Below are 26440 nucleotides of genomic sequence, written 5' to 3'. Positions count from 1 at the left end.
AAACCTCCCAACTCCTGATCAGACACAGGAGAAGTTGACCCAGACTATGGGGAAGATCACTGAGGTGAGCAAATCTGCCAAATAAGCGCAGAGGAGGTAGAGGTAGAGATAGAGGAGGAACTTCGTCACAACTGGTGTTAAGAGTGGGATTTGGTGTGCACAGCGCAGCGGAAGAAGGAGGGTGATTTAAAAAAGAAAAAAGGAGAGTGTTTTTTTTTATTACAATGGATGACTTAGTGCGGGCATTGATACAAGCTACGGCAGCCCAGCAGGAGGCTACCCGTGTCCAGGCAGCTGCCCAATGGGAGTCAGTGCGGCTGCAGGAAGAGACTAATCGCCTGCCGATGGACCAGGCTTCTCAAGACCAAGCTATGTTGCGGGAACTGGTAAACCAGGTAAAGACCCTTACAGAGCTGAACCGCGGCCTTGATCGGACGCAAATCATACGGGCCAGCCATTGGCTGCAGAAAATGACACAGGAGGATGATGTAGAGGCATACCTTCTGGCTTTTGAAAGGACAGCCCTCGGGAGACCTGGCCTCGAGATCAGTGGTCTGGCATCCTTGCCCCATTCCTGTGTGGGGAGGCCCAGAAGGCCTACTATGATCTGCCTGAAGAGGCTGCAGCAGACTACCCCCAGCTGAAAGCAGAAATCCTGGCCAGGTCTGGGGTAACAACTGCAGTGCTGGCCCAGCGGTATCACGAATGGAGATACCAGAAAAACAAAACCCCGTGGTCCCAATTGTATGACCTCATCCATCTCGCACAAAAGTGGTTGCGAACGGAATCCCGGAGTCCAGAAGAGATACTAGAGGTTCTGGTCATCGATTGATACATGAGGGGGCTACCGCAAGACCTTCGTGCTTGGGTAAGCCAGAACAAACCCTCCACCTATGATGAGGTTGTCGCACCGGTAGAGAGGCGAAGGACAGCGAGGGAGCTGATCCGACCAGTTAAGGAAGAGGCACCCCGGGCTGAACTAGCAGCACCCCTTAGAGCTCAGGTGACTGGGCAACCAGGAGATCACAGGTGGAAAAAGAGAGGAGCTGAAGGCCCACCAGAGGCCACAAAGAGTCAGAGCACTGAGGGAGAAGAGTATCGTGATGTTAGACTGCCCAAACCAAGAGACCAGGGAATGCCTAAGGCTCCAGGCAGATGTTATGCCTGCGGGGACTGAGGACATATAGCTGCACGGTGTCCCAATGCTGAGGAGCCTATGCAGTGTAACCTGGGGAACTGGGCAGACCCATGCTCCCTAATCCACCTTGTGGGGGGTCTCACTAACCCCACATACGTACACCAGACCAGTAAAACTAAATGGGGCAGAGACCACAGCACTGGTTGATTTGGGGAGTGCTATCACGCTTGTCTCAGGGAAGCTCATGAAGTGTAGTCAACTGCTGCGGGCTAAGCGTAGGGGGATAACATGCGTCCATGGGACAGTTGGTTATTACCCCACTAACCCAGTAAAAATCGAGATTCAGGGGAACACTACTGAGGTAGCAGGAGGTGTAGTCCCTAAACTCCCATACCCAGTGCTCATAGGAGGGACTTCCCAGGGTTTGGAGACTTACTCCCAGTAGGAAGATTGGAGAAAGAGGGGAATCCTGAAGTTAGTGAGGCCTCCACAGTAGACTGTCAACCCCCAGTCTTCTTGAAATATCCCCCAATTTATTTTCCATTCCCAGACAGGGTAGAAAGTCAAAAAGGGAAAGGAGGGTAGCTAAGGCCTTGGGAACCCGAATACTGACCCAAAGCCAGAGGGTCGCTCTCGTAGATAGGCGGACCCGAGCAGCTGAAAAGGAGGCCACCCAGGAGGGAGAAGCACCCAAGTCTGACCTCCACCCTAACGCTTCTGAACCAGTAGAGGCAGCAGAGACTGGGCCCCTAGATCTTGGTCAGATTAGCCCCGGAAGAGGAAATTTTGGACGGGACCAGGCTGAAGACCCAAGGTACAACAACATTAGAAAGAAGGTGACTGAAATAGATGGGGCCCCCGTGGAAGGGAAAACCCAGGGACCAGGACCCTATTTCATAATGAAGAAGAATCTCTTATACTGGGTTGCACCAGTACAGGGGCAGAAGGTACAGCAGATCCTAGTACCTCAAAAACACCAGAATGCTGTATTAAGTCTTGCTCATAGTCAGCTTTTTGGTGGGCACTTGGGGGTAGAGAAGACCCTGGCACGAGTCCTATGACGGTTCTTCTGGCCCGGAGTACACGAAGAAGTGCGGAGGTATTGTGCATCCTGCCTGGAGTGTCAGCTGCACAGTCCCCATCCCCACCTGAGGGCACCTTTAGTATCCCTTCCCATCATAGAGGCCCCCTTTGAGCGAATAGCCATAGACCTAGTGGGACCCCTGGAGAAGATGGCTCGGGGCCACCAATATATACTTGTTGTTTTGGACTATGCTACTCTTACTCAGAAGCCATCCCCCTGTGGAACACAGCCTCTAAAACGATAGCCAAAGAGCTGATGGGGATCTTTGCCCAAGTGGGGCTATCAAAGGAGATATTAACAGACCAAGGAACCCCATTTATGTCAAAGCTAATGAAGGACCTCTGTACGCTGCTCCATATACATACCCTGAGAACTTCAGTCTACCATCTGCAGACTGATGGGTTGGTAGAAAGGTTTAACCAAACCCTCAAGGATATGATAAGGAAGGTGCTAAGTCGGGACAGGAGGGATTGGGACACCCTACTGCCCTACCTTATGTTCGCTATCTGGGAGGTACCTCAGGCCTCAACTGGGTTTCCCCATTCGAGTTATTATACAGGCGTCACCCTCGTGGCATACTAGATATTGCCAAAGAAATTTGGGAAGAGGAACCCAATGAAGGGAAAAATATAATAGAACATGTAATACAGATGCGAGACCGGATAGCCTGGGTCACCCCTATTATACGGGAACATTTGGAAAAGGCGCAGGAGGCCCAGAGAACCCATTACAATCGCCAGGCAAAAGTCCAGCAGTTCCAACCAGGGGATCGGGTGATGGTGTTGGTACCCACAGCAGAAAGCAAGCTTCTGGCCCAATGTCAGGGGCCCTATAAGGTGGTTGAACCCGTGGGGGAAGTAACCTACAAGGTGCGGCAGCCAGGACGCCGAAAACAAGAACAGATTTATCAACCCTCTGAAACCCTGGCATGCACAAGAGGCATGCATAACTGTCCAAAAAGACCTAACCCAGGAAAACAAGCCTTTCAAACAGATGAGTGTGTCTCCCAATTTAACACCAGACCAGAAGAAGGAGGTGTCTGAGATGATCTTCCGGAACAAAGATGTGTTCTCGACAAAACCAGGTCGAACAACCGAGACATATCACCACATTGTCATGAACCCTGGGGCCAGAATAACAATGAGGCCCTATCAGGTGCCAGCGGCCAAAAGGGAGGAAATAAAAGCAGAAGTAAAAAAAATGCTGGAGTTAGGGATCATCGAAGAATCCCGCAGTCAGTGGTCCAGCCCAGTCGTGCTGGTGCCCAAACCTGATAGCACCACAAGGTTTTGCAACGACTTCCGGCGACTAAACGAAGTATCCCAGTTCGACGTGTACCCCATACCTCGCATAGATGAGCTAGTGGACTGTCTGGGGAATGCCCGGTACTTGACTACCTTAGACTTGACAAAGGGATACTGGCAGATTCCCCTTGCGGAAGATGCAAAGAAAAAGACTGCGTTCTCTACACCAGAGTGTCTTTTCCAATATACTGTCCTCCCTTTTGGACTACATGGAGCCCCAGCTACTTTCCAGCGCCTCATGGACAAGCTATTATGCCCGCATAACAGTTATGCTGCTGCCTACTTGGACGATGTGGTCATTCATACCCCAGACTGGGAAACATACCTAGAGAAGGTGGAGACAGTCCTTGATACCTTCAGGCGAGCTGGCCTTACAGCAAACCCTGCCAAGTGCGCTGTAGGGTTTACAGAGGCCAAATATCTTGGCTACATTGTGGGAAAAGATCTGGTAAAACCCCAAGTGAACAAGTTGGAGGCCATCCAAAATTGGCCTTGACCACGTCGCAAGAAACAAGTCTGGGCATTCCTAGGTGTAGTGGGGTATTACTGATGATTTATCCCGCACTTTGCCACAAGGGAAAGCCCCCTGACAGACCTAGTGAAAGCCCATGGACCTGATCTGGTGAGATGGTTTGACGCAGCTGAGGAAGAATTCACAGACCTACGGACTGCCCTCTGCAGTAACCTCATACTGATAGCCCCTGATTTCTCCAAGGAATTTATCCTGCAGACAGATGCATCGGAAGTAGGGTTGGGGGCCGTTCTATCACAGATGATCGAGGAGGAGGAACATCCAATTCTCTGCCTCAGTAGGAAACTCCTTCCGAGGGAACAAAAATATGCAGTGGTGGAGAGGGAGTGCCTCGCCGTAAAATGGGCCATGGAAGCATTACGCTACTACTTGCTCGGGCGCAGATTTGTCCTTGTGACAGACCATGCCCCTCTTCAATGGATGCAGCGGAACAAGGAGAAGAACACAAGGATGACCAGGTGGTTCTTATCCCTCCAATATTTCCAGTTCCGCGTGCAACACAGGGCAGGGAGCTGTCATGGCAATGCTGATGGCTTGTCAGGTGTGCACTGTCTGGCATCCCAAGCCGCCCAACCTCTTGGTGTTGAGCAGGGGGGAGGGATATGTGACAGACCCAGGCCAGTGGGGTACAGGAGTCTGGTAGAGGGCAAATTTACTGGTCACTGGGTGAGTAGTTTTCTGTTCTCTGAGTGACCAGAGCAGGGGCTGCACTAGAGTAATCAGGAACCTGCTAGAACCAATTAAGGCAGCCAGGCTGATTAGATCACCTGCAGCCAATCAAGGCAGGTTAATCAGGGCACCTGGGTTTAAAAAGGAGCTCTCTCCAGTCAGGGAGGGGGGAGCCAGAGGAGAGGAAGTGTGTGAGAGGAGCTGGGAGCAAGAGGCACAAGGAGCTGAGAGTGAGAGGCTGTGCTGCTGGAGGACTAAGGAGTACAAGTGTTATCAGACACCAGGAGGCAGGTCCTGTGGTGAGGATAAAGAAGGTGTTTGGAGGAGGCCATGGGGAAGTAGCCCAGGGAGTTGTAGCTGTCATGCAGCTGTTACAGGAGGCACTATAGACAGCTGCAATCCACAGGGCCCTGGGCTGGAACCTGGAGTAGAGGGCAGGCCCAGGTTCCCCCCAAACCTCCCAACTCCTGATCAGACACAGGAGAAGTTGACCCAGACTATGGGGAAGATCACTGAGGTGAGCAAATCTGCCAAATAAGTGCAGGACCCATCAAGGTAGAGGAGGAACTTTGTCACAATTTGAAATGTATTGAAATGATCCTTCTAGAAAATAATATAGTCCTCAAATAAATATACAATACTTGGCTTTAGATCACATAATTTGAGCATTGTGCCACAAGGCATCGTTGTTTAACATGCTGTTAATTCATGTACCTGTTCGTCTACCTGGTTGTAAAAATAAGGGGAAGGCGACTGTTATTTTTTTAGAGAACTAATTCAAGACTCTGAATTACTCCTTGATTTGGAGCAGCATATTTTGTCTAACTTCTAGATTCCTTGTGGTTTGCCTTTTAAAAAAAACACAAAAAACACTTTTCCAGGTCACTGTCATGTTGTTTAGTTTCCTGTTTGTTTTTAGCCAAATAGCTGAGTCCCTTGTGACATAACGGTATCAAATAAGAGTGCATGTTGCATTAAACTCTGTTATAAAGATGCTGATGGGGATTGATGGTCTTTTGTTACTACTGCTCTGGACTAGTGCTGTGACAGCCCGTCTAATGCCAGCCCTGGCAACCCCCTTAAAACGAGGTCGCAACCCACTTTGGGGTCATGATCCACAGTTTGAGAACCACTGAACCTATATAATACTCATCTCTTCTGCATAGGCCTAGGGTAGTATGTTGAGTACACACTAGACTCATGCACTAGGCAGAGGTTGCAAATTTTTTTGGGGGGGTGGGCAGTATCCCCTTCGGAGATTCATGTCCTATGTGCCCCCTTCCATCTGTCATGGAAGACAGGAGAGCAATAGCCCAGCCATCTAAACTGACAGTGCTGGGGAGAGAGGGAGGCAAGGGTTGAGTTGCATGGGAAGATGCAGGGGGTGGCAGGTGCTGGGTGCCTAGGGGAGGCAGGGGGTGGGTGGGTGCTGGGTGCCTGCAGGAAATAGAGAGGCAGGGGCATCCCTGGTTCATTCCCCTCCTTTTCCTCCATGCACACCCCATCAGGAGCAGTTACCAGGTGCCCAGCTACCTCCCCTTCTTATCTGCTGCTTCAGTGAGACCATTTTGCAGCTGCCAGGGAGGCTCTGCCTCCTTTGCCTTGCTGCTTTCCAATGCATGAAGCTACAGCCTACAAGACCCACCAGACACACACCAGATCTGGCTCCTCTGCAGATGCAGAGTTATGTTGTGTAAGGATTGCAGCGGTAACTGTTGCTCTACACATAAAGGATCTGACATCAGTTACATCTGGCCTGCAAGATGCAGCTGACTTGGAAGTATCCCTGCTCTGTGCTGCTTGTGGCCCCCTGATAACCTCAGCATGTTTATACTTCCCTCCACCCCACCTCCCCACCCCCCAGTTTGAAAACCAAAGGGCTAGGAGATGTATACGATGTCATTGGTTAGATATTGCTCTTCTAGTCTAAGAAGCAAACTATCCATTTCAGTAGAATGGACCTGGTCTCTTACCCTGTGCTGACAGGCAGATCTCAAGGAAAGGGGGAAGCAGAAAGGTATTGGAATCAATTTTTAAAATGAAGAGCTCACCTTGAAGTAAGGAAAGTGTTCCGTCATGAAATTGTAAATCTCACTGACCGGGAGACTCCCTGTTTTACTGTTTTTGAGCGCCATGAAGATCAGGATGCTTTGGGAACAAAGAAGAAACAATGACCTTTACTGATAGCTTCACATTTCAGCCTGTATTATTTGGTTTCTCAGTAATAGAAAAAAAGACAGAACTTTACAACACGTGCAACTCGTTTGTTTGATCTTCACTGTAATAAGATGAATCCTGGTGATTCCTAAAGGCTGCATGAAGCTGTTACAAGTAATTTACTGGCTATCTGTTATGTTGTGTAAGGATTGCAGCGGTAACTGTTGCTCTACACATAAAGGATCTGACTTCAGTTACATCAGTGTAAAACCAGTGTAATGAAGTGTAGGATCAGGTCCCAGGTTTTCAAACTTCATTTGGTGGGTCTTGCAACTGCATGAATTTGTTAACACTGAGCTCAAATACGTAGGCTGCCAAAGACTCTATGGGGAATGTCAGACTGACAGTGACAAAGGGCTTAAACTTGAGGTTAACTTGTAGTAGTTTACTTTGGCAAGCTGTCATCTGGAGAAGAGTTCCCACTAGGGTCTTTGCTATTGCTATTGATTTTATGTGGATGGCACACAGACACTGGAGATGAGTGGCCGTGTAAAGCCCTAATACGGGTTATATGGTCACCAAAGGACCTCATGCTTGCAGGACAGCTAGATTTATTTCAGATACTCCAGGACAATGGGGACTGAGAAGACTGTGGAGGCAACACTAGTGTTGTAGGGTTTAGTTTCACTGAAAAAGCAGATGGGACAAAAGTGAAAAAAAGCCCACACTTAACAAGGAAAACACTCTAACTTAATAGAAAACATTGCTTACCAGCTGTTTCTTGTGTTTCCAAAGAGAGAGAGTGTATGTGTGGTTTCCAGAGAGAGTGTGTGTGACATATTCCCTGTCTTTCCCATTAATTGCCCACATTCAGCAGAAAAGAATTAGCATTATTTCATATCCTGGAAAAAACATCAGTTGCCAAGAGCCCCATATTCATGAGATAACAAACACATACTTTAATATTATATATTTAAAACCAAAGAGTGTGTATGTCACGCACACACACATATACTGCAGTTTTTTATTTACGTGCTCAAAAGAATGTGAAATGTTTGTGAGCTCCTTTCCATATGCCTTTCCCTCTCTCTTTGCTCCAGAATCGAGGACATTTCATGATTCATACATTTCAGACAAATGAGAGCAAGCACCATGTTGCAAATTCTGTATTGGGGGCAGGCTGTGTCTAAATATCATGGTTCCCCTAAGTTTTAGACTTGGGAAAAACCAGGTAGTTACCTGTAGGAGTAGATGGGTTTAGGAAACAGAGGCTGCTGGGATTCTTGACTCCCTTGAGGAGCGATTCGCTGGTAAGGATAGTGTGATGAGGTAATATAGGTTACAGGATAACTGCCTCCTGAGGAATACTGACAACATGATAAAAGACAAGTTAATTGACTTAAAAGCAAAAGAAGCAAGAAACTCCCAGAAACTGTCTTTATTAATAGTAGCAATAAACATATTTCTGAGGATACCTTCCACCAACCCAATATGGCACTACCCAGAGAAATAAAATATTACATTAATTACTAGATTAAAAAGAAAACAGCATGAAATACTTCAAACAATAAAATACACCATGCAAGACCAAAACTCTAAAATAAGACAAAAGATTAAAGCTTCTAAAAAAACCTCTGGGGACAAGAAGTAATGTTTTTTAAAAGTGGAGATGAGATAAACTAAGACAGAAGCCCAATGGGGCAAATTCATTCTGCACCATCGGAGTAAGCTCAAAGACTTTCTTGCTTGCTGACTAAATTTAGACATCATGATGCAACTTCTCAAGGATGAGTGGTGTCAGAATACACATGAAAACAAATAAATCCTAAAATAAGCAAAGCATCTTCTTCCACTAGCCTGAGAGAAAAATGAGGCAATTCGTTCTATCAAGTCTCTAGCAGCCTAGGAACAAGAAACTGAGCTTATTTTTGAGATTTGAACTCTGTGCCAATCCAAGCATTGTAAATAATTGAATCAATGGCTGTCCCATTTTGATTATATCTTTTGCTGTAACAAAATTATGCAAATTGGAGATGAGAAAACAAACTGCCATTACAGTCTATTGTGCAGAACATGCAGGAGTATTCTCAATTGCATACCGTTTAATGGTTTATCCTGCCTCCTTTCAAAAGTCCCATGCTATGAGGTTTTAACTGCTTCCCTTGGGAGATTATTCTACAGTTTTAACAGCTCTCACTGTCAGGAAATTTTTCTTAATACACCTCTACCCCGATATAACACTGTCCTCAGGAGCCAAAAAATCTTACCACGTTACAGGTGAAACCGCATTATACTAAACTTGTTTTGATCCGCTGGAGTGTGCAGGCCCGCCCCCCAGAGCACTGCTTTACTGCGTTATATCTGAATTCGTGTTATATCGGGTCGCGTTATACCAGGGTAGAGGTGTATTTAGCTTACATTTCTCTTTTCTTAATTTTACCCTGTCATTACTAATTAATAACTCCTTGGACCAATTACTTCCCTTGCTCCTTGTCTACACACTTCAAATATTTGCCAATAGGTATCATGTCCCCTCAACCTATACTTTTAATGGTTCAGTTCCTCCAGTTTCCTAGTAACTTTAGTTGCTTTTCTCTGAATTTCCTCCTGTTTGCCAGTATCTTTTTCGTTCTGAGCTGCCCAGAACTGAATGCAGTATTCCAGGCAGGGCCGGTGCTACCATTAAGGTGAACTAGGTGGTTGCCTAGGGCGCCAAGATTTGGAGGCGCCAAAAAGCGGTGCCCCCAATTTTTTTTACAGCATTCCTCCCCAAGCACGCGGTCACTGCTCCACTTCTCCCGCCTCCCAGGCTTGCGGCACCAATCAGCTGTTTTGTGCCGCAAGCCTGGGAGGAGAATTAGAGCGGGGGTGGCGTGCTCGGGGAGGAGGCGGAGCAGAGGTGAACTGGGGTGGGGAGGTGCCACACGGCTCCCCGGGGAGCTGTGTGGGGGGGTGCCTCAGGGTGGAGGGGGGGCGGGGAGCTGCCGCAGGGCTAGGAAGGCGCGCAAGGTGGAAGTTTTGCCTAGAGCGTGAAATGTCCTTGCATCGGCCCTGATTCCAGGGGCAATCCCACCAGAACCATGTAGAAAAACATACTGAAAATATTAACTTGTTTGCAACAGTGACAAACAAGAGTGAAACAAACAGGATATGGAGAACTTTACTTTTCTACCTCCTGCTCCAGTAACATACATACCGGGCAAAGATGCAGCCCTCTGAACTACCATAAGTTACATCTCCAAAGGCTGTCTGACTTGTCCTCCTGGGTTCAAAGTTGTCACCAGGGTAGAGAGCTGGACGTTTATACAGTAATTTTGATTTTATTGGTTTCAGTGGCTCTTTGGAAGGAAAGGAGACTGAGATGGAAATGACTGTGATGTCATTACCAGAGGCAAGAACTGGATGTTTTAAAGATTATTTCTGTTTTATTGATTTCATTGCTCCTTCTTGAGGGACTGGAGGCTGGGGAAGGTTCCGATATGATGGGCTTGTACTGCTTATGACATGGCATAACTGGCATGAAAGGTGTCCATGTTTTATGGTGGGTGGGTGATGTCAGTAAGTGCTGCATGTCTGCTATTACTTTCAGGCCCATAAGAAGGGGTTTCCTTATGACTCATTTTCTATCTTGTGCCCATTAAAGGGGAAGGGGAGACCATTTTATCTTACTGGCAGAATTAATGAGGGAGCTGACCTCTCACCTCTATATTGAGATGTGAGGCATGACTTATAGACTCGGACAGCCTTCTGTCTGGCTAAAAACCCCATTTGCTTGTGTTTAATTTTTATTAAGTCAAATTGCTCTGCTCCAGTTGAGGTTTGCAGGGCAAAGCTTTGGTGGTGGTTCTGCTCTGCTGAAGACTGACAGCATTCCATTACAATACTATTTCTCCCAAACTTTGTATCACTTACACCTTGGTGTCTGGTGCTGGACAGTAATTCTACCTATTGCAGCCTCGGTTGCTCATGCCTGTCATTTTCATCTCTGGGCGCTAGCATATATTGCCATTACCTTTATCATATTAATATAAAAAGGGCAAATGCAAAAATTATAATAGCAACCAGCTACATATGAGAGGTTTGTCACAGTGCCAGCCTACAGGTGGATGGAGACTTCCTTTCACGTAGTGCTTGTTCTGTCTTGCCCAGCTACTCCCTTCTTGTCTTGCTCAGCTACTCCCTTCTATGTTTCAGAGGTTACACTGTAGGTTTTTTTTAAATCTAGTTAATGCCAACATGTAGTAACAATATTGGCATGAAGTCACACATCTGCCTTCATAGGGAATAAAGAACATGAAAAGAATGTGCAGATTAATTAGCAGCCAAAATGGTATTTCTGCTAAAGTTACATGCAGTGTATGGTTGTATATTTATATGATGTGGAGGCAGAAAGGTGCCATGACTGCAGACTGAAATCTGATTTTACTGTCTGTATAGCTGCTTCATAGTTGCTTTCAGTCTGGTTTCAGACTCACTCGTCTCAGATCCACAAAAAAGGAATGTTCACTTCAACTCTCGTAGATTCGGACTACTACTAAATTTGAGGCTAATAAGGCAAAGGTCTCATGAATTATAAAGCCAAAAAAGAGATGTTCATGAGAATTAATGCTTTTTTTGCCACTTTATAGCTTAAAAAAAGAAGTCACATAGAGAAATTATGATTCGCTGAATTCTTCAGGTTGAAACGAGTTCTGAGAACCAAAGAGAAAATTATTTTAAAAGTTATTAAGATTTAAAATTGTAATATCAACCTATCTTGCTGGGAACTAAGAAGCTAATTTTGGCTAGTTGGTGGCTCCAATGAGAAACAGCAGCATGCCAGGGAGTGACATTGTGCCCTAGCCAGGTTTCTTATACATAGTCAGGGTAGAAGGAAAACCTGTTCTCTCTGACATCTGCCCCAAGGCTTCTGTTCTCCCAAATCCAACCTGTATATGTTTAGCTCCTGCACACTTCCTAAGGTCTGTTGGAAGGGTTTTCAGCTCCTGCACGCTGTGTAGGATGTCTGCAAGGTGTGGGAGTTGGGGGCTGCAGAGAGCAGGAGTCTTGGGGAGGAGTGGGGAAGAGATATGCTGGGCATTGCCCCAGTCCTGTGGACCCCCAGAGGTCTGTAGGAGAGGACAAGCCTCCACACTGTTCATTAATAGAATTTCGGTAGTGCCCAGAGATCCCAGCCAGAACTGGGGCCCCATTGTGCAGGGTGTTGTACAAACACGCGGTAAACAACAGTCTCTGTCCTGAAGAGCTTATAATCTAATTAACTACAAAGGGTAATAGGTAGGTACAGAACATAATGGAGGGAGTGGAGGCAGAGGGAAGACAAGGGTAATAGTAATAGGAACATATGGTTTCATAGATCTGCTATCTGCAAGCCTGTGTACCTCAGGAGGCTCACTAAAGCCTCTCCGCACCTGAGCCTTAGGAATCTCACAGGTGCCATCCCTGACCACCTTCTGCACACCTTAATAGGTTTGTTCCTTCCCAAAGAGCCTGCCAAGGAGTGTTGATGCACTGATGAACTTCCCAAGGCTAGTAAGGATGTGACTGGGGTGGGGACGCCCATAGCCCCTCTTATGTTTTATGGGGGTGTGGGACACTCCCCAGGAACATGCTAAGGTAGGGCTTATAGGGGTCAGTGGGCCATGAGCTTCCTAATGCCTATGTCAGGGGGCATGAGCCTCCCGAGGCCTGCTGTGGGTGTTCAGAGCGCAAAGTCTTATAGCCGCTAGAAGTTCAGAAGACCCCCAAAGGAATCATCTAAGTTTGTGCACTTACTCAAGGGGTGTCCTACATCTATGCACCTTCTAAAATCTGCAGAAGTTAGGCTCCCCTTCTGCAAATCTTAGGAGGTGTACACTATAATAGTGAGACAGCTGCAAAATAAATGGTTTATGGCAATCAAGTACAGATAAGTTGATTTGTAGCTATAGCCGCACTTGGCTGTTTAAAGCTGTGTGGACTACCCAGATTTTTAAAATATTTTTCTCTGTGTATTTTTCTTTGAGGGTACATTAAATATATTTTATTTTTGTTGCAACTGTCAGAGTACAGTGGGTTTCCAGGGTTTAGATGGAGCTGGTAGTTACAAATGTAAAATCTTTTAATTTGTTAACAGAACCAGTTTTCTCTAGGAGTCATTGCAAGAGAATAAATAAGCAATACCAAAACATTTGTATAGGTTATTTTTTCTGTGTAACCATGTTTAAAATTCATTTATCTCTATTTCTCCTTGACAATATTTTCATAAGCAACATGAGACTGTTCATGTAGGAACTTCCCAGCAAGTGCAGAATTAGTTGATACTGTTCACCCAGTTCTTGTGTTTTATAGTCAGAGTCACCAGACCCAGTATATTGTAGGACACTCAAATTTATTCACATTGTCCACACATTGCACATACCTGGTGAAATGGGTGTGAGGGGCAGTACATTTGCTGCACTGGAGACTGGTAACAGTACAGACTGGGCTGCCCTTCCAGTGAAGGTGTCTTAAGCTTGACCTCTGAATCCCGCTGAAATATATTCAGATAAGGAGTTATTACAGAAAACGACAGACATGGAAATACATTGAGCCTTTCAGTTACTGTCTCCTATTTGCCTTTGGATGTTTTCTCTGCCCTTCTTGGACTTCTTTCTACTCAAACAAGAAGTATTAACAGGAATGTATTTCATCTGCTGGAGCTTTTAGAAGGCACATCCTTTTGTACAGTTGCTATTTAGAAAGAAAGGGGCTATTGTTAAAATCCTCTAACATAAATATGAAAAATCCAGAAAATGATCATTTCTGTTTGTCCTTTTTTCTTCGCCAACCAGAATAACATGCACTCCTCAGCTCTTTCTGCCTTTCTCTCACTCCTTTAGGCTGTCAATAGGAAGAATGCACAAAGCTGGAGGGAGAGTTGGGAATCAAAATATATGGAGAAACAGGTTGCAGAGGAAAATCAAACTAGACTGACTGCATCAGCTACCTTGATTGCTATAGAAAATCCAGCTGTAGAATAGGAACTGTCTCTACAACTGCCAAGAAAGCCAGATCGGTTGGTCAGGCTTAAGCAGCATAGGCCTCTCCCCTGCTGCCCATCTCTCTGTCTAGGATTCCACACACTTAGTGTACTGCCAGAGTCCTACAGACTTGCCTTAGGGATGCTGACATGGTTAAGAATACAGTATTCAAAATCCTTGGCTATTCTTCCAGGAGTAACAACAGATACCAAGCAAAATCCAGTACTAGTGAAGACTGAACAGAGAGCAGTAATACATTTAGGGAGATTACCTCAGAAAAAGAGAGAAGCTCAACCTCAAATTTCCTTTCAATTATACTGTTATGTTATAAAGACTGATGGACAGATTTGATCAACAGCTTAAACACATAATATATGAGTAAGTGGGATAATTTCTAATAACCACGGAGCTGGCATTCTTTAAATGATCCTGGCAACTTGATTAAGATTTGAGCTCCCTGCCAACCGATGTAAAGTGGCAGAGCCACCTCAGTATTCTAAATATCTTCTTTTAAATCTGCTACATCACTTTAAAAATAATCACTGATATTTGTGTGTTTTTTATATATATAGTCCGAAGTGGTTAAAAGACACTGCAAAGACAGTAGGAGAGAACACACTTATATATATAATAAGTGTGTTCTCTCCTACTGTCTTTGCAGTGTCTTTTAACCACTTCGGACTATTCGAAGGAATTCATATACAGTAGAACTTCAAAGTTACGAGCACCTGGGGAATGGAGGTTGTTTGTAACTCTGAACTAAACGTTATGGTTGTTCTTTCAAAAGTTTACAACTGAACAGTGACTTACTACAGCTTTGAAACTTTACTATGCAGAAGAGAAATGCTGCTTTTAACCATCTTAATTTAAATGAAACAAGCACAGAAACAGTTTCCATAACCTGTCAATTTTTTTAAACTTTCTGTTTATTTTTAGTCATTTACGTTTAACAGTACTGTATTGTAGTTACTCTTTTTTTTTTTTTTGTCTCTGCTGCCTCCTGACTGTATACTTCCAGTTCCAAATGAGGTATTTGGTTGACCAGTCAGTCTGTAACTCTGTTGTTCGTAACTCTGATGTTCTACTGTAGTATATAAGTGATAAAAGGGAACTACATTTTTGCTTTAGCATCATAAGAGGAATAGCCAGACTGAGCACAAGTATGGAAATGTAACTTTCAAGTTTACAAGAGAGAACTGCAAATTAAAAACAATCAAAATTCATTATTAAAAGGTCACATGCACATCTTATTTTCACCATCATATTCAGGTAAGTCAGAAACAATATGAATCTGAGTCCATCCTTGGGCTTGGGGATGAGAAAATATTGGGAGTAGAGCCTCCTGCCCCATAACTCCTGAGGAACCTCCTCTATTGCCCCCAGTGCGAGGAGCGATGGCACCTCCTGTAGCAGGAGTTACTCGTGAGAGAGGTCCCTGAAGCGGGACGGGGAAGGTGGGCAGCCACAAAATTGGATAGAATATCCCACCCCCTACCATGCTCATGACCCAGCGATCTGAAGTAATCTGGGCCCACGCACAGCAGAAGTGGGACAGGTGATTCACAAAGGGAGGGCAAGGATCCAGGATTTGGGCTGGTGCTCTGTCCCTGGGTGCACCTTCAAAAGTTCGGCTTCGAGCTGGGGGGCTGCTTGGAGGAGATTTGACCCTGGCCAGGGATTGTGAATGGTGCCGCTTTGATGAGCTGGCCTTCCACGTAGGGAAGTGGTGCCGATGCTCCTTATGCGAATCCTTCCTCAGTGCTGAGATGTCCTTCACTGAGGCCAGTGCACTGTGCACCGAGGCTGCCAGGGCCAGCTCTTGAGCTGCTTGGGGCAGGAGAGCAGACTCCATCAAGAGGAGCTTGATAGTTTCTCTCCCTCTTAGTTCTGTGCTTGAAGCCTCTGCAGATGGTGCACTTGTCTTGCAAAGGACCCTCTCCCAGGCACTTTAGACAAGCAGCGTGCGGATCCCTTCTGGGCACGGGCTTACTGCACCTATCACATAGCTTGAACCCCTAGGGCTATGGCATGCCCCAGTGATGGGGAAAATATGGGGGGGAACCCTCCAACTTAAACATACTAACTAATAAAACTGACTAATAATCTTGTGAAAAATAATAACTATGTACATGGAAAAACGCTAAGAAACACTGGCAAAGCAAGAGACCGGTTGCTCCAACGACTGTCACTGGCAGTAAGAAGGAACTGAGCAGGCAGTGGGTCAGCAGGGACCTATATACACCGCCACAAAGGCACCACTCCAGAGAGCTCCACAGCCCACCGGATGGGTAAAACCTTCCGACAATCATGCATGTGGAGTGCGCACACATGTATTGGAATTGACATAAGCAACACATCCCAAAGAACAACAGTTACGAAAGGTAGGTAACCGTCTTTTCATTGTCACTGGGGTTCTGTCTTAAAACTTTCTTTTTCTGATGAACAATGGAAGAAATGTAGATAGGAAACCTGCTCTTACTTGAAATAATGGATTTCAAAGAGTTGCAATTTAAAGGAGTTTACAGACTTTATACCTTTCCTTATATTTAGTCTTTTATCAATCTCAAAGCAAGTAAAACATGCATGAAATATAAAGTGCCCAAACCTCCTTATAGTAATATGATCTTAGATTGTCCTGAAGCTTGTTTATTGCTGCCGATAGTATTGAAATGAAACATTACAATTTGTGAACATGCCATATAGCAGTACAATTTTCCACGTTAGCATGCCAACTAAATGGGAGCCACCACTCAGTTAGGTCTACCTGAATCTTAGTTCTCAGGAAAGTTGAATATTTCAGGTCCACATATTGGGTTTATAGGGAAATCATTTCTATGGACTTCTGAGAACTAATTTTAATTGAGGAAAGGGAGTTGCAAGGGGAACTGCAACAAAAGTAGTAGATATGAACTCTGAGAGTTCATAACAGATAGTAGATATGAATAGACTAATTGTTGGTACAGTTATGCCATGGATAACAGGAATTATTTCCAAAAGTAGTTGAGGACCCTGATGATAGCACTCTGTACTATGATAACTCACCATGACTTGGGAACTGTGATCTTGGCCTGTGAGGTTGTATTGGAGATTGTTGCACCATGTTGGTTCTGTGGAAATGTTCTGAATATGTGTGGGAAAGGACTCTGACTCTCCAGTGCCTGTAGATCCTGGTAGCTCTTCAAAACCCTCAATGCTTCTTGCATTTTTGAAGGAATTACTATCCAGTGTGAGGGCTGGATGAGTTTCTTGGAAGACATCTTCACTGAACTCCCTCTTATAAGGATGGAAGGGGTTCCTGTTGCTCTTGAGGAACCTGCCATAGTTTCCTGCAGTGCTTTCCTCGTAGCTATACCTTCTGAATTTCTCAGCATTGGGAGAGACTTTAAATTTGCACTTGCCAGAGTGAATTCCTTGATTGGCAGAAAATCTCCCGTGGATTTGATCCTGGGTTGGAGAAGAGGGGCTTGGGCTGTGCGAAGATTCTGAACTCTTTCTTTCTGTCCTGCTGTCTGGATCATATGACTGGCAACTGAAACTGGGATTATCCTGCAAGGCAAAATTTGCTTACATTTAAAGACCACTGAACTCCAAGAGCTGATACTTTCAATATACAATGAACACTGGGCTACAGAAGCATATTCAGGGAAGGACTTGCAGATTCAGAAAGATCTTTCAGGGAAATCTGCATGAAAATACAGTGTTCCCTGCAGAGAGAGAAACCATGAAGAACTTGCAGCATGTCATAAAAAACCTATAATGTTTCAGCTATCACTAATCTACATAAGAACTTGTTTGTCAAGAGTCCTAGTTTTTAATTTTTCTAAATACACGTCCAGTTTGAATGGATTAGTCACACTACACCCATTGCTGCTGTGACAATCAAAGGCATTAATTTAGTTCAATAAGCTACTGTATTGAGATGTTAAGGGGAAGCTGATGCATCCTGATGTGTGATGCCAATTCGAGCATTTCTTGCAACTAAACATCAGCAGTCAGTGCTAATCTGGTTTTCACAGAGAAATTATGTTCATTCAGGGACTCATCCAAAAAGCAAATCCAACTCTGGGCCATTTTTGGCTTGATGTATGAATGAAAACCAATTTTAATATTATTTTATAACAGTCCTTCCCTCTTCATTCTTCAATCAAGCGAAACATGGCTGCAGGTAGGCCATTTTTGTTTCACCAAGAAGTATTATAAAATCATAGAAGTAGTTGTTCCAAGCTGTTTGGACAACTATACTGTTAATCCAGCACCTGGAATTTTCATGATGGAATCATGATATTACATAAGAACATAAGAACAGCCATACCGGGTCAGACCAAAGGTCCATCTAGCCCAGTATCTGTCTACCGACAGTGGCCAATGCCAGGTGCCCCAGAGGGAGTGAAGCTAACAGGCAATGATCAAGTGATCTCTCTCCTGCCATCCATCGCCATCCTCTGATGAACAGAGGCTAGGGACACCATTCTTTACCCTTCATGGCTAATAGCCATTTATGGACTTAGCTACCATGAATTTATCCAGTTCCCTTTTAAACATTGTTATAGTCCCAGCCTTCACAACCTCCTCAGGTAAGGAGTTCCACAAGTTGACTGTGTGCTGTGTGAAGAAGAACTTCCTTTTATTTGTTTTAAGCCTGCTACCTATTAATTTCATTTGGTGACCCTACCTAGTTCTTGTATTATGGGAACAAGTAAATAACTTTTCCTTATCCACTTTCTCCACATCACTCATGATTTTATATACCTCTATCATATCCCCCCTTAGTCTCCTCTTTTCCAGGCTGAAGAGGCCTAACCTCTTTAATCTTTCCTCATATGGGACCCCCTCCAAACCCCCAATCATTTTAGTTGCCCTTTTCTGAACCTTTTCTAGTGCTAGAATGTCTTTTTTGAGGTGAGGAGACCACATCTGTACACAGTATTCGAGATGTGGGCGTACCATGGATTTATATAAGGGCAATAATATATTCTCAGTCTTATTCTCTATCCCCTTTTTAATGATTCCTAACATCCTGTTTGCTTTTTTGACTGCCTCAGCGTACTGCGTGGACATCTTCAGAGAACTATCCGTGATGACGCCAAGTTCTTTTTCCTGACTCGTTGTAGCTAAATTAGCCCCATCATATTGTATGTGTAGTTGGGGTTATTTTTTCCAATGTACATTACTTTACATTTATCCATGTTAAATTTCATTTGCCATTTTGTTGCCCAATGTTTGCTTTCTCTGTAGTTGAATGCAATGTACCAAACCAGGTGGTGGACACAGACATGCCAAAATCATCAGCTATAACATTACAGCATTCTTTTTTTAGCTAGCTGACAGGTTGAATATGTGAGCAGTAAGAGCCAGAGAATTTCTTTCATTTCATGACTTAAAGTCACAACCAAGTCTGAGCACTTGGTGATATCCTCCATTGGCAGGGGATGGACAAGATGGGTTTATCCTTTAAATCTCTAATTTCTGTGGTTCTGTAAAGAAACAGTATAAAAATCATTTTAAAAACACCACCAGTTGTAAAATGCGACCTGATATAACATGAATTCGAATATAATGTGGTAAAGCAGTGCTCCGGAGGAGGGTGAGTGCACGCACTCTGGCGGATCAAAGCAAGTTCGATATAACGCAGTTTCACCTGTAACGTGGTAAGATTTTTTGGCTCCTGAAGACAGCGTTATATCGAGGTAGAGGTGTAACTATGATTCCTATTAGAGATAAGTTGCCTGGTTTTGTACCTGAGTACTGAGAATCCAGTAGAAGAGTTACCATAGGGCTTACAATTCAGCACCATGTGTAAGCTTTTGATACTTCAGAAATATAATTTAAATGTTTGCTCTTGTACAGCAATTCAGCATTCTTGGTACCTTCTGTTACCATAAAGATTTCTGAATTTATTCTTGTGTTATTTCTTTGGATGGACAAATCTGAGTCCCAGTATACCAACTGTTAAGCACTGTAGCTAGGCGTGTCCTTGTTGGAAAGGAGAAAAAAGATTGCATGTCTTACTCACAGTTTGCTGAGTCGGGGAGCTTGGGTCCCCTTGTGTCTGCATGAGGTTGTCTTGTTGGTCACTCTCCAGAGTGTCCGGAGAAGAGAACTTAATATTAGGTTGATCTTCAAGCAATGAAACCATTACCAAGTCCCAGCCTGGTAAAAATCCTGTTGTAATGGAACAAAACCACAATGAATATAAGTGTATATCTGCTTTAAAAAGATGTCTACTGTAAATGGACAGCCTTTCTTGTCCCAAACAAAGCTCTTGGGCTTCACCATTTGCATACCTGCCTGACCAATGTTCCTCTCCCTCAGATTGTGAGTATTTCTAAAATTGGAATTGTGAAATAAATCATCTGATTCTCTGGGGAAGATTCCGACTGCAGATATCCAGCCTGGTCACCCTGTTCACCCAAAACTACACAGAATTATCAGCACACTGGCATTTTCCCATAACTTTCTCCATAGGGAGAGGTTTTATACAGGTGTATCTACAGTGCTCTGATGAAAGGTATGATAGCCATGCTGGCTTACTATGGAGTGCACTGCTCTTCCATGGAGGATTATGCTTGTACTGATGAAGCTACACTGCTTGGGGGGTGTTACCTGAGGATAATAACACTGCTTTGTTGAGAGGCTCTTATGCAGATGAACTCATACTATTCTGGGCATGGCAATTTAAAGGGAAGGTTTATCTCTTCACTGCTTAGATTGGGAGGGGTCGATATACTTCCACTTTTTCTTTGGTTAAAGGCACATGACCTTTTGTCTTCTGCCTTACATCATTACATGTAGCTGAGATGTGTAAGGATCCAGCATCACTTAATGTAGTGTCATCACTCACATCTTCCTCTCTGCCCCTAACCTTTGATCTGGGACATTTCTGATACTATTGCTTTGTGTTAAGAGAAGCAAGTTGCATATTCTAGTGTCTTGTTTTGTGCTATAGGCTCTCCTGGGTCTTGCTCTTTGTGACCTCCCTAAATGTCTCTCTCAGGCAGTAATAGTGATGGCTTATCCTGTATATCACAGATGACCTTTTGCTGAACGTGCTGCCCTACAGAGAGATCCTGTCATGTCTGAGCTGTGTTGGAACTACAGAAGTTGGATCCAGATGTACAAATTTAAAATCCTATCTTCACATGAAGAGTTAATCAGTGGAGTTTTGCTACGTTTAAACAGCCATTAGGTAAATAACTGCAGGGTTTATTAGGTTTGGTTAAAAACAATATATCATTTTAATATGTGAACCTTTTCTTTTGCCTTTATAGTTCAAAGAACAAAATCTATTTCATGATGAGTAGGTCAGCTGCAATGTGCACTGCCTAAGGGAATAAAACACCCTGGGGAATGGAAATTCAGTGTGAGATCTCTATTAGATCAGGAACAAGTGATGTTAGCTAAAGTTCAGAAATGTCTTGGGCCCAGAATCATCTCTGAGCAGCTTATCTGGAGGCTGACAGGGAGGGAGCTTCTAATTATTGACGTGCATGATGAAAGGAGCAGGTGGAAAATGCTGACAGCTTGGCCATATCAGATATATTTGTAGATGTTCAGCACTGGCAGTCCTGTTCTCAACATTCATTTCTCACTTGGTGGCTGACCTAGGCTGTAAACTTGAATTTTGACCAGTTGCCTCATTTTGTGGACAAAAAATTCAGAATCTGATTAGAAGCACTGGTCCAGCTACCCTGAAGTCCTGGTGATACTGTGTTTAAGAAGTCGTTTGACAGACTCTCTCAGTAAGATTGATACAGGATGAGAAGTAACTTGATTCCAAGAAGTCAGTTTGTTGAGATGTAACTGAAATGAGCAAGTCAGAGAAGAACTTTGTCTGAGGGTCACTAGTAAATAACATCCAAACCTCAGCTTCTTTTTCTGTCTGCCACAGGCCCCATGTTCAGAGGCGTTACAATCGTGTTCCTGGCATGGGTCAGGAAAGATCCTGCCTGAAACAAGACATTCAGGCTCTAGTTATTTGGAAGCCATTGGCTTGCCATTCTGAAAGTGGTAATGAATACATTTGGATTATATGGGGAGTTAGTACACAGTGGATAAGTAAAATTAACTGTTTGATCTTTCCAATATAATATCCTTAATTGCAGCCAAATTTTACCAGCCTTAGCCTGTGGGTTTTGTTTTGCTATCTCCTGGAGATTGGCATGAAAGAAACAGCCTGCATGTCATCTTAAGACTAGAATCAGTCTCCCCTGAGCAGTGGCAGTGTCTTATTGAGTATTGAACTAGAAGCAACCCTAGTAACAATACACCATCAAACCAGTTGAGCTAGGGGCATGATTCCTAGCTCATGAAGACATATCTGTGCTAGCTGTCACTGAGTTAGCCCACTAGGATAGTGTAGCCAGGGTAGCACAGGCAGTGGAGGGCAGCAGTGCAGGCTAGCTGTGCCAAGTGCAAACCTGCCTGAATCCTATGGGCATGTACTTGGCATAGCTAGTCTGTGCTGCCTCTTGCCACTGCCCATGCTACCCTGAGTATACTAATACTTTTAGCGCTCAATGAAAGCTTGCATGAGTAAGTCTACACGAGCTGGGAATCACACCCCTAGTACATAGGGTAGATGCATAGCCTTTGTCTCCTTATCTGCCTTTGCATTTGGAACGCCCACCAAAAATATACACAAAGTATCTTCCCTCCATGCTGCATGTCAAGAAAATATGTGTGTGTGCAGATCACATGTTTTCCCCGTTCCTCACTTGTTTTTGTGTGCTTGAGATTAGTCAGGTTAATTGCCTTTAAGGACTTGAATTAAAATCAGATTTTCAGAACATGATCAAGTCCACTTAAGAAAATATAGTTAATGGAATAGCCTATTAATTTGAAAGTATATTCTCAGCACTAAATTAAACTATTTTGTATGAACATCATACTTATATGCCTGTTAAATATCAACTGTCAAACATTTTTCTATATATTGTCAATTGTAAATACTTCTCCTGTCTCAAACAATCCTATATGTTATGTTGGCTGAAGCACTCAGAACAAATGAGTTTTTCATTAACTACTGGTTCTATGTATGAACAGATTTGAGGGTACACGAAATGCAAACTATAAAATCAGTGCACCATTAACGCCTTTGATGTAGTTTTTCTTTGTTCTAAAGTTATTTCTATGATTTTTGAAAATGGGTAATGAGGGGACAGACATTATTCTTTATCCGTAAAGGACTGAGGAAAAAAAATCTACCTGGTTGGTTTGGTTTCCATTTATTGGAAAATCCCATTTAAGAGGGGAAAAAATTGTATTCAGTGGAAGTTGACAATAAGCAGGCTTGACTGTATAGTATAATAAACATGACACAGCTGCTCTTGGGAGAGAGGGGACTTGAAAGGATATGAACTCCCTAGAGGTAGAGCTAACTTGTCACGGACAACAATGACCCTTTTATTTTAAAAAACGTATCTTATTCCCTTAGGAGTAGCTGAAATCATTTCTCCAAATCCCATGTTATTTCTGCTTTTGTAAATGTTGCATGACAGTCCCAGGCTCCCTTGATAAGATAATTATCTTTAAAAAAAAATAAATAAAGCGAGAAATTGTAACCTCAGCTGAGTGTTTGGGTAAGCTGGGCAGCAGCAGCTGATCTATTAGCTCTGCATGACTGAAGCCACTGGCACCAGGCCATAATTGAAACAATCCTTGTTTTTGTGTCTTTCCTGGATATTGGAAGCCACTCTGCCGGCGACACACTTCACCAGAGCTCGGCACTGGGCCGTCTGAGCACTCAGAGATGTGCTGAATGATGGGTGCTACTGTAAATGCCTTCTGTATCCCTTGGGGCTGAGATCAGTTTTCATGAGAGGAAGGTGTGTTTGGATGTTCACCAATTCATAATTCATTCTTCGTACAGCTTGCCTTAAGGAGCGTACTGATCCTAGCTTGACACCAGCTTTTGTGATCTGCTTCTTTCTCCCCCCGCCCGCCCCCCAAAGCACGAAATCATCTTTTTCCTCTCCAACTCACACTGATACCTCACAGTGAAGAGACAACTATCTGGGATGTTTTCCATCAGCCTTTCACAGGCAAGTATTCAGAAGGGCAATGGAATGTTAGATTGCCACTTTTCCAGCTGGATATTTAGAGTGACATATTTTCCTCTCATCATTCCCAAATTTCTAGCATTTCAGAGGCAACCCTAATTTTGGTACCAAAGCCTCCCATGTCTGTTTCTTCCTAGTTGTGCATCACAATATAGGAGACTTTCAGAAACAGAAACAGTTTCAACAAGAATCAGAGCTTTTAAAATTTTTGAAGAGAGCAGGGCCAGGCTGTATGAAAGACCTCCTTCTTGAGTCCTCCTGTCCTGACAAATCTGTACTCAGACATTACTGAATTTTAAAGGATAGTGTCTCAGGTTGGCTGATGATTGTCCTTTGCTGTGGTGGGCCCTGAGTTGTGGAACTTGTTGCCCCATGACATTAGGGAGACCAGACGTCTTGATATTAGGGGCTTTATCTTACATTGTCAACTATATCCCACCGTCGCCTCTCTTCCCCCCGCCCCTGAAAAAAAAGTGTCCATATTTTTCAAACTTGCTATCTGGTCACCTTGCATGACATCCATCTAACTAAAGTTCTCTCTGTTTTTAATAAAACATTGGAAGAGCCATATTTTCAGATGTCAATATGTAGAACTATGTGTATATGTTTGCAGAAACCTAACTTGCCATTTAACCATGCCAGTTTCTCACTGCCTTCCTGCTTACTTTTCTGTTCAAAGGTATCTGTTGCTTCTGGGACTCAGTTATAGTACACATAAGTAGCTTTCATGCTGTCTCTAAGGATTTTATTTTCCTCGCTTTAGACCAGTGGTCCCCAACCTTTTCGTCTGGCGAGCGTCAGACGAAGGACCATGGTGGCGATGGAGCATCTGCCGAACTGCCGCCAAATTTCTGCAGCATTTCGGCGGCGACACTTCTCGATGATGTCACTTGTCAGTGGATGCTCCACCGCCGATGAGGAGGCGGGCGCATTTAGATGCCCCCACGGGCGCCATGGCACCCGCGGGCACCGCGTTGGGGACCCCTGCTTTACACCATTTTGACAAGTCTTAATTAAAAAAACCCCCAACCTCCTGTTTTTAAAGTTTTGTGCCATTGTGCTAGTTTTTGGTATGATTCATCCCCTGAGGGTGCTGAACTTAATTTTACTGGGGCCACTATTAGTTAGTAGCTAGAAATTATAGATACTCATTGAAATAACTTTTTTGTATGTTATTTAAGCCTAAATTGAGAATAGCATCTCCTCATGCATTAGTTGTTCCAAAAAGCAATTACTTAAGGTATCAAGAAATTGCTGATGTAATCCTTGTGCCATTTGACCAGTTTATATGCAGGTAGTTGAAGTCACTGGGGTTCCACGTGGCTCCAGAAGTCTGCTTGAGCAGATCCAGCTACAGGATCACTTCATATAGGCTTAGATTTGAGCCTTGCCTGTGAATTGAGAACTAACAGAGTGAACATAAACAACGAGTAATGACAAATGGTAATTTATCAAATAGGAGTATAGTTTAGTAGGGTGCTTCAGGGTTTGGGGTTCCGTCGTGTCTCATTTAGTATCTTCATTAGTGATTTGGGAGAGGGGTAACAAAGGATTAATGATATACACTGATAACACTCGAGGTAAACACTGGGAAGGAACTTAGACACATGATTATGGTGGGGCAATGACAAAACAAGATAAATTTTAGAAAAATAATCTCAAACAGGAGGAAGAAGCCTGGATGGCAGTAATGCCAACAGAGACCTAAGGGTAATTACAGCAGATTAGCCACAAATTTCCAATGCCATAGGGCAGTGTAGTTTTGGGCATCGAGTCAGAGCAAGGAGACCCTATCTTTGTAATTTTGGTGAGATCACACCTGGAACGCACGGTCAACCTGTGGAACTTGTTGCCAGGGGATGTTGTGAAGGCAAAAACTAGAACAAGTTCAAAGAAGAACTAGATAAATTCCTGGAGTATAGGTCCATCAGTGGCTATTAGCTAAGATGGTCAGGAATGCAACCGGGTGCTCTGAGTATCCATAACCTCTGTTTGCAAGAAGCTGGTAGTAGATGACAGGGGATGGATCACTAGATGATTACCTGTTCTGTTCATTCCCTCTAAAGTATCTGGCATTGGCCACAGTCAGAAGACAGGATACTGGGTTACATCAGTGGAACCCAAACTTTTCAGGGTCGCATCCCCTGAGCTGGGAGCGGGACCGTGGCTCCAGGGTGGGAGATGTGGATGGGGTATGGGGGCAATGGCTGGGGGCCAAGGCTGCCGCACTCCTCTGAATGTTCTACGCCCCATAAGGGGTGCACGCTACAGTTTGGGGACCTCTGCGTTAGATGGGCCATTGGTCTGACTCAGTATGGCCGTTCTTATGAACATTGGACTGAACTCTGGACACCTTAATGCCAGAAAGACATTAGCAAATTTGAGAAAGTTCAGTGAAGAGCAATTAAAATAACTAGAAGGCTGGAGGAATTGCTATATGAGTAAAGATTTGAAGGAGCTAAGTACATGCAGGTTGTCTAGGCAGTGACTAAGGATT

The 26440-nt window shown here is 44.1% G+C and overlaps 1 protein-coding gene across 1 annotated transcript in view; it reads right to left on the bottom strand.

The window, feature by feature from the left end:
• FOXN1 (forkhead box N1) overlaps window positions 1-20021 on the bottom strand; it is a 29144-nt gene extending 9123 nt beyond the window's left edge. Inside the window, exons 1-5 of the mRNA XM_030536911.1 lie at window positions 19899-20021; window positions 16928-17431; window positions 13285-13395; window positions 8124-8251; window positions 6779-6875 (exon numbers count right to left, since the gene is read on the bottom strand). Of these exons, the coding sequence (XP_030392771.1) occupies window positions 6779-6875; window positions 8124-8251; window positions 13285-13395; window positions 16928-17431; window positions 19899-20021 (963 nt within the window). The remainder of the gene's footprint in view (window positions 1-6778; window positions 6876-8123; window positions 8252-13284; window positions 13396-16927; window positions 17432-19898) is intronic.
• Window positions 20022-26440: the final 6419 nt, after the last annotated feature.

The sequence above is a fragment of the Gopherus evgoodei genome, chromosome 17 (assembly GCF_007399415.2).
Source record: "Gopherus evgoodei ecotype Sinaloan lineage chromosome 17, rGopEvg1_v1.p, whole genome shotgun sequence".
In the NCBI taxonomy this organism is placed as follows: domain Eukaryota; kingdom Metazoa; phylum Chordata; order Testudines; family Testudinidae; genus Gopherus; species Gopherus evgoodei.
This window is presented reverse-complemented; position numbering and strand designations above follow the sequence as displayed.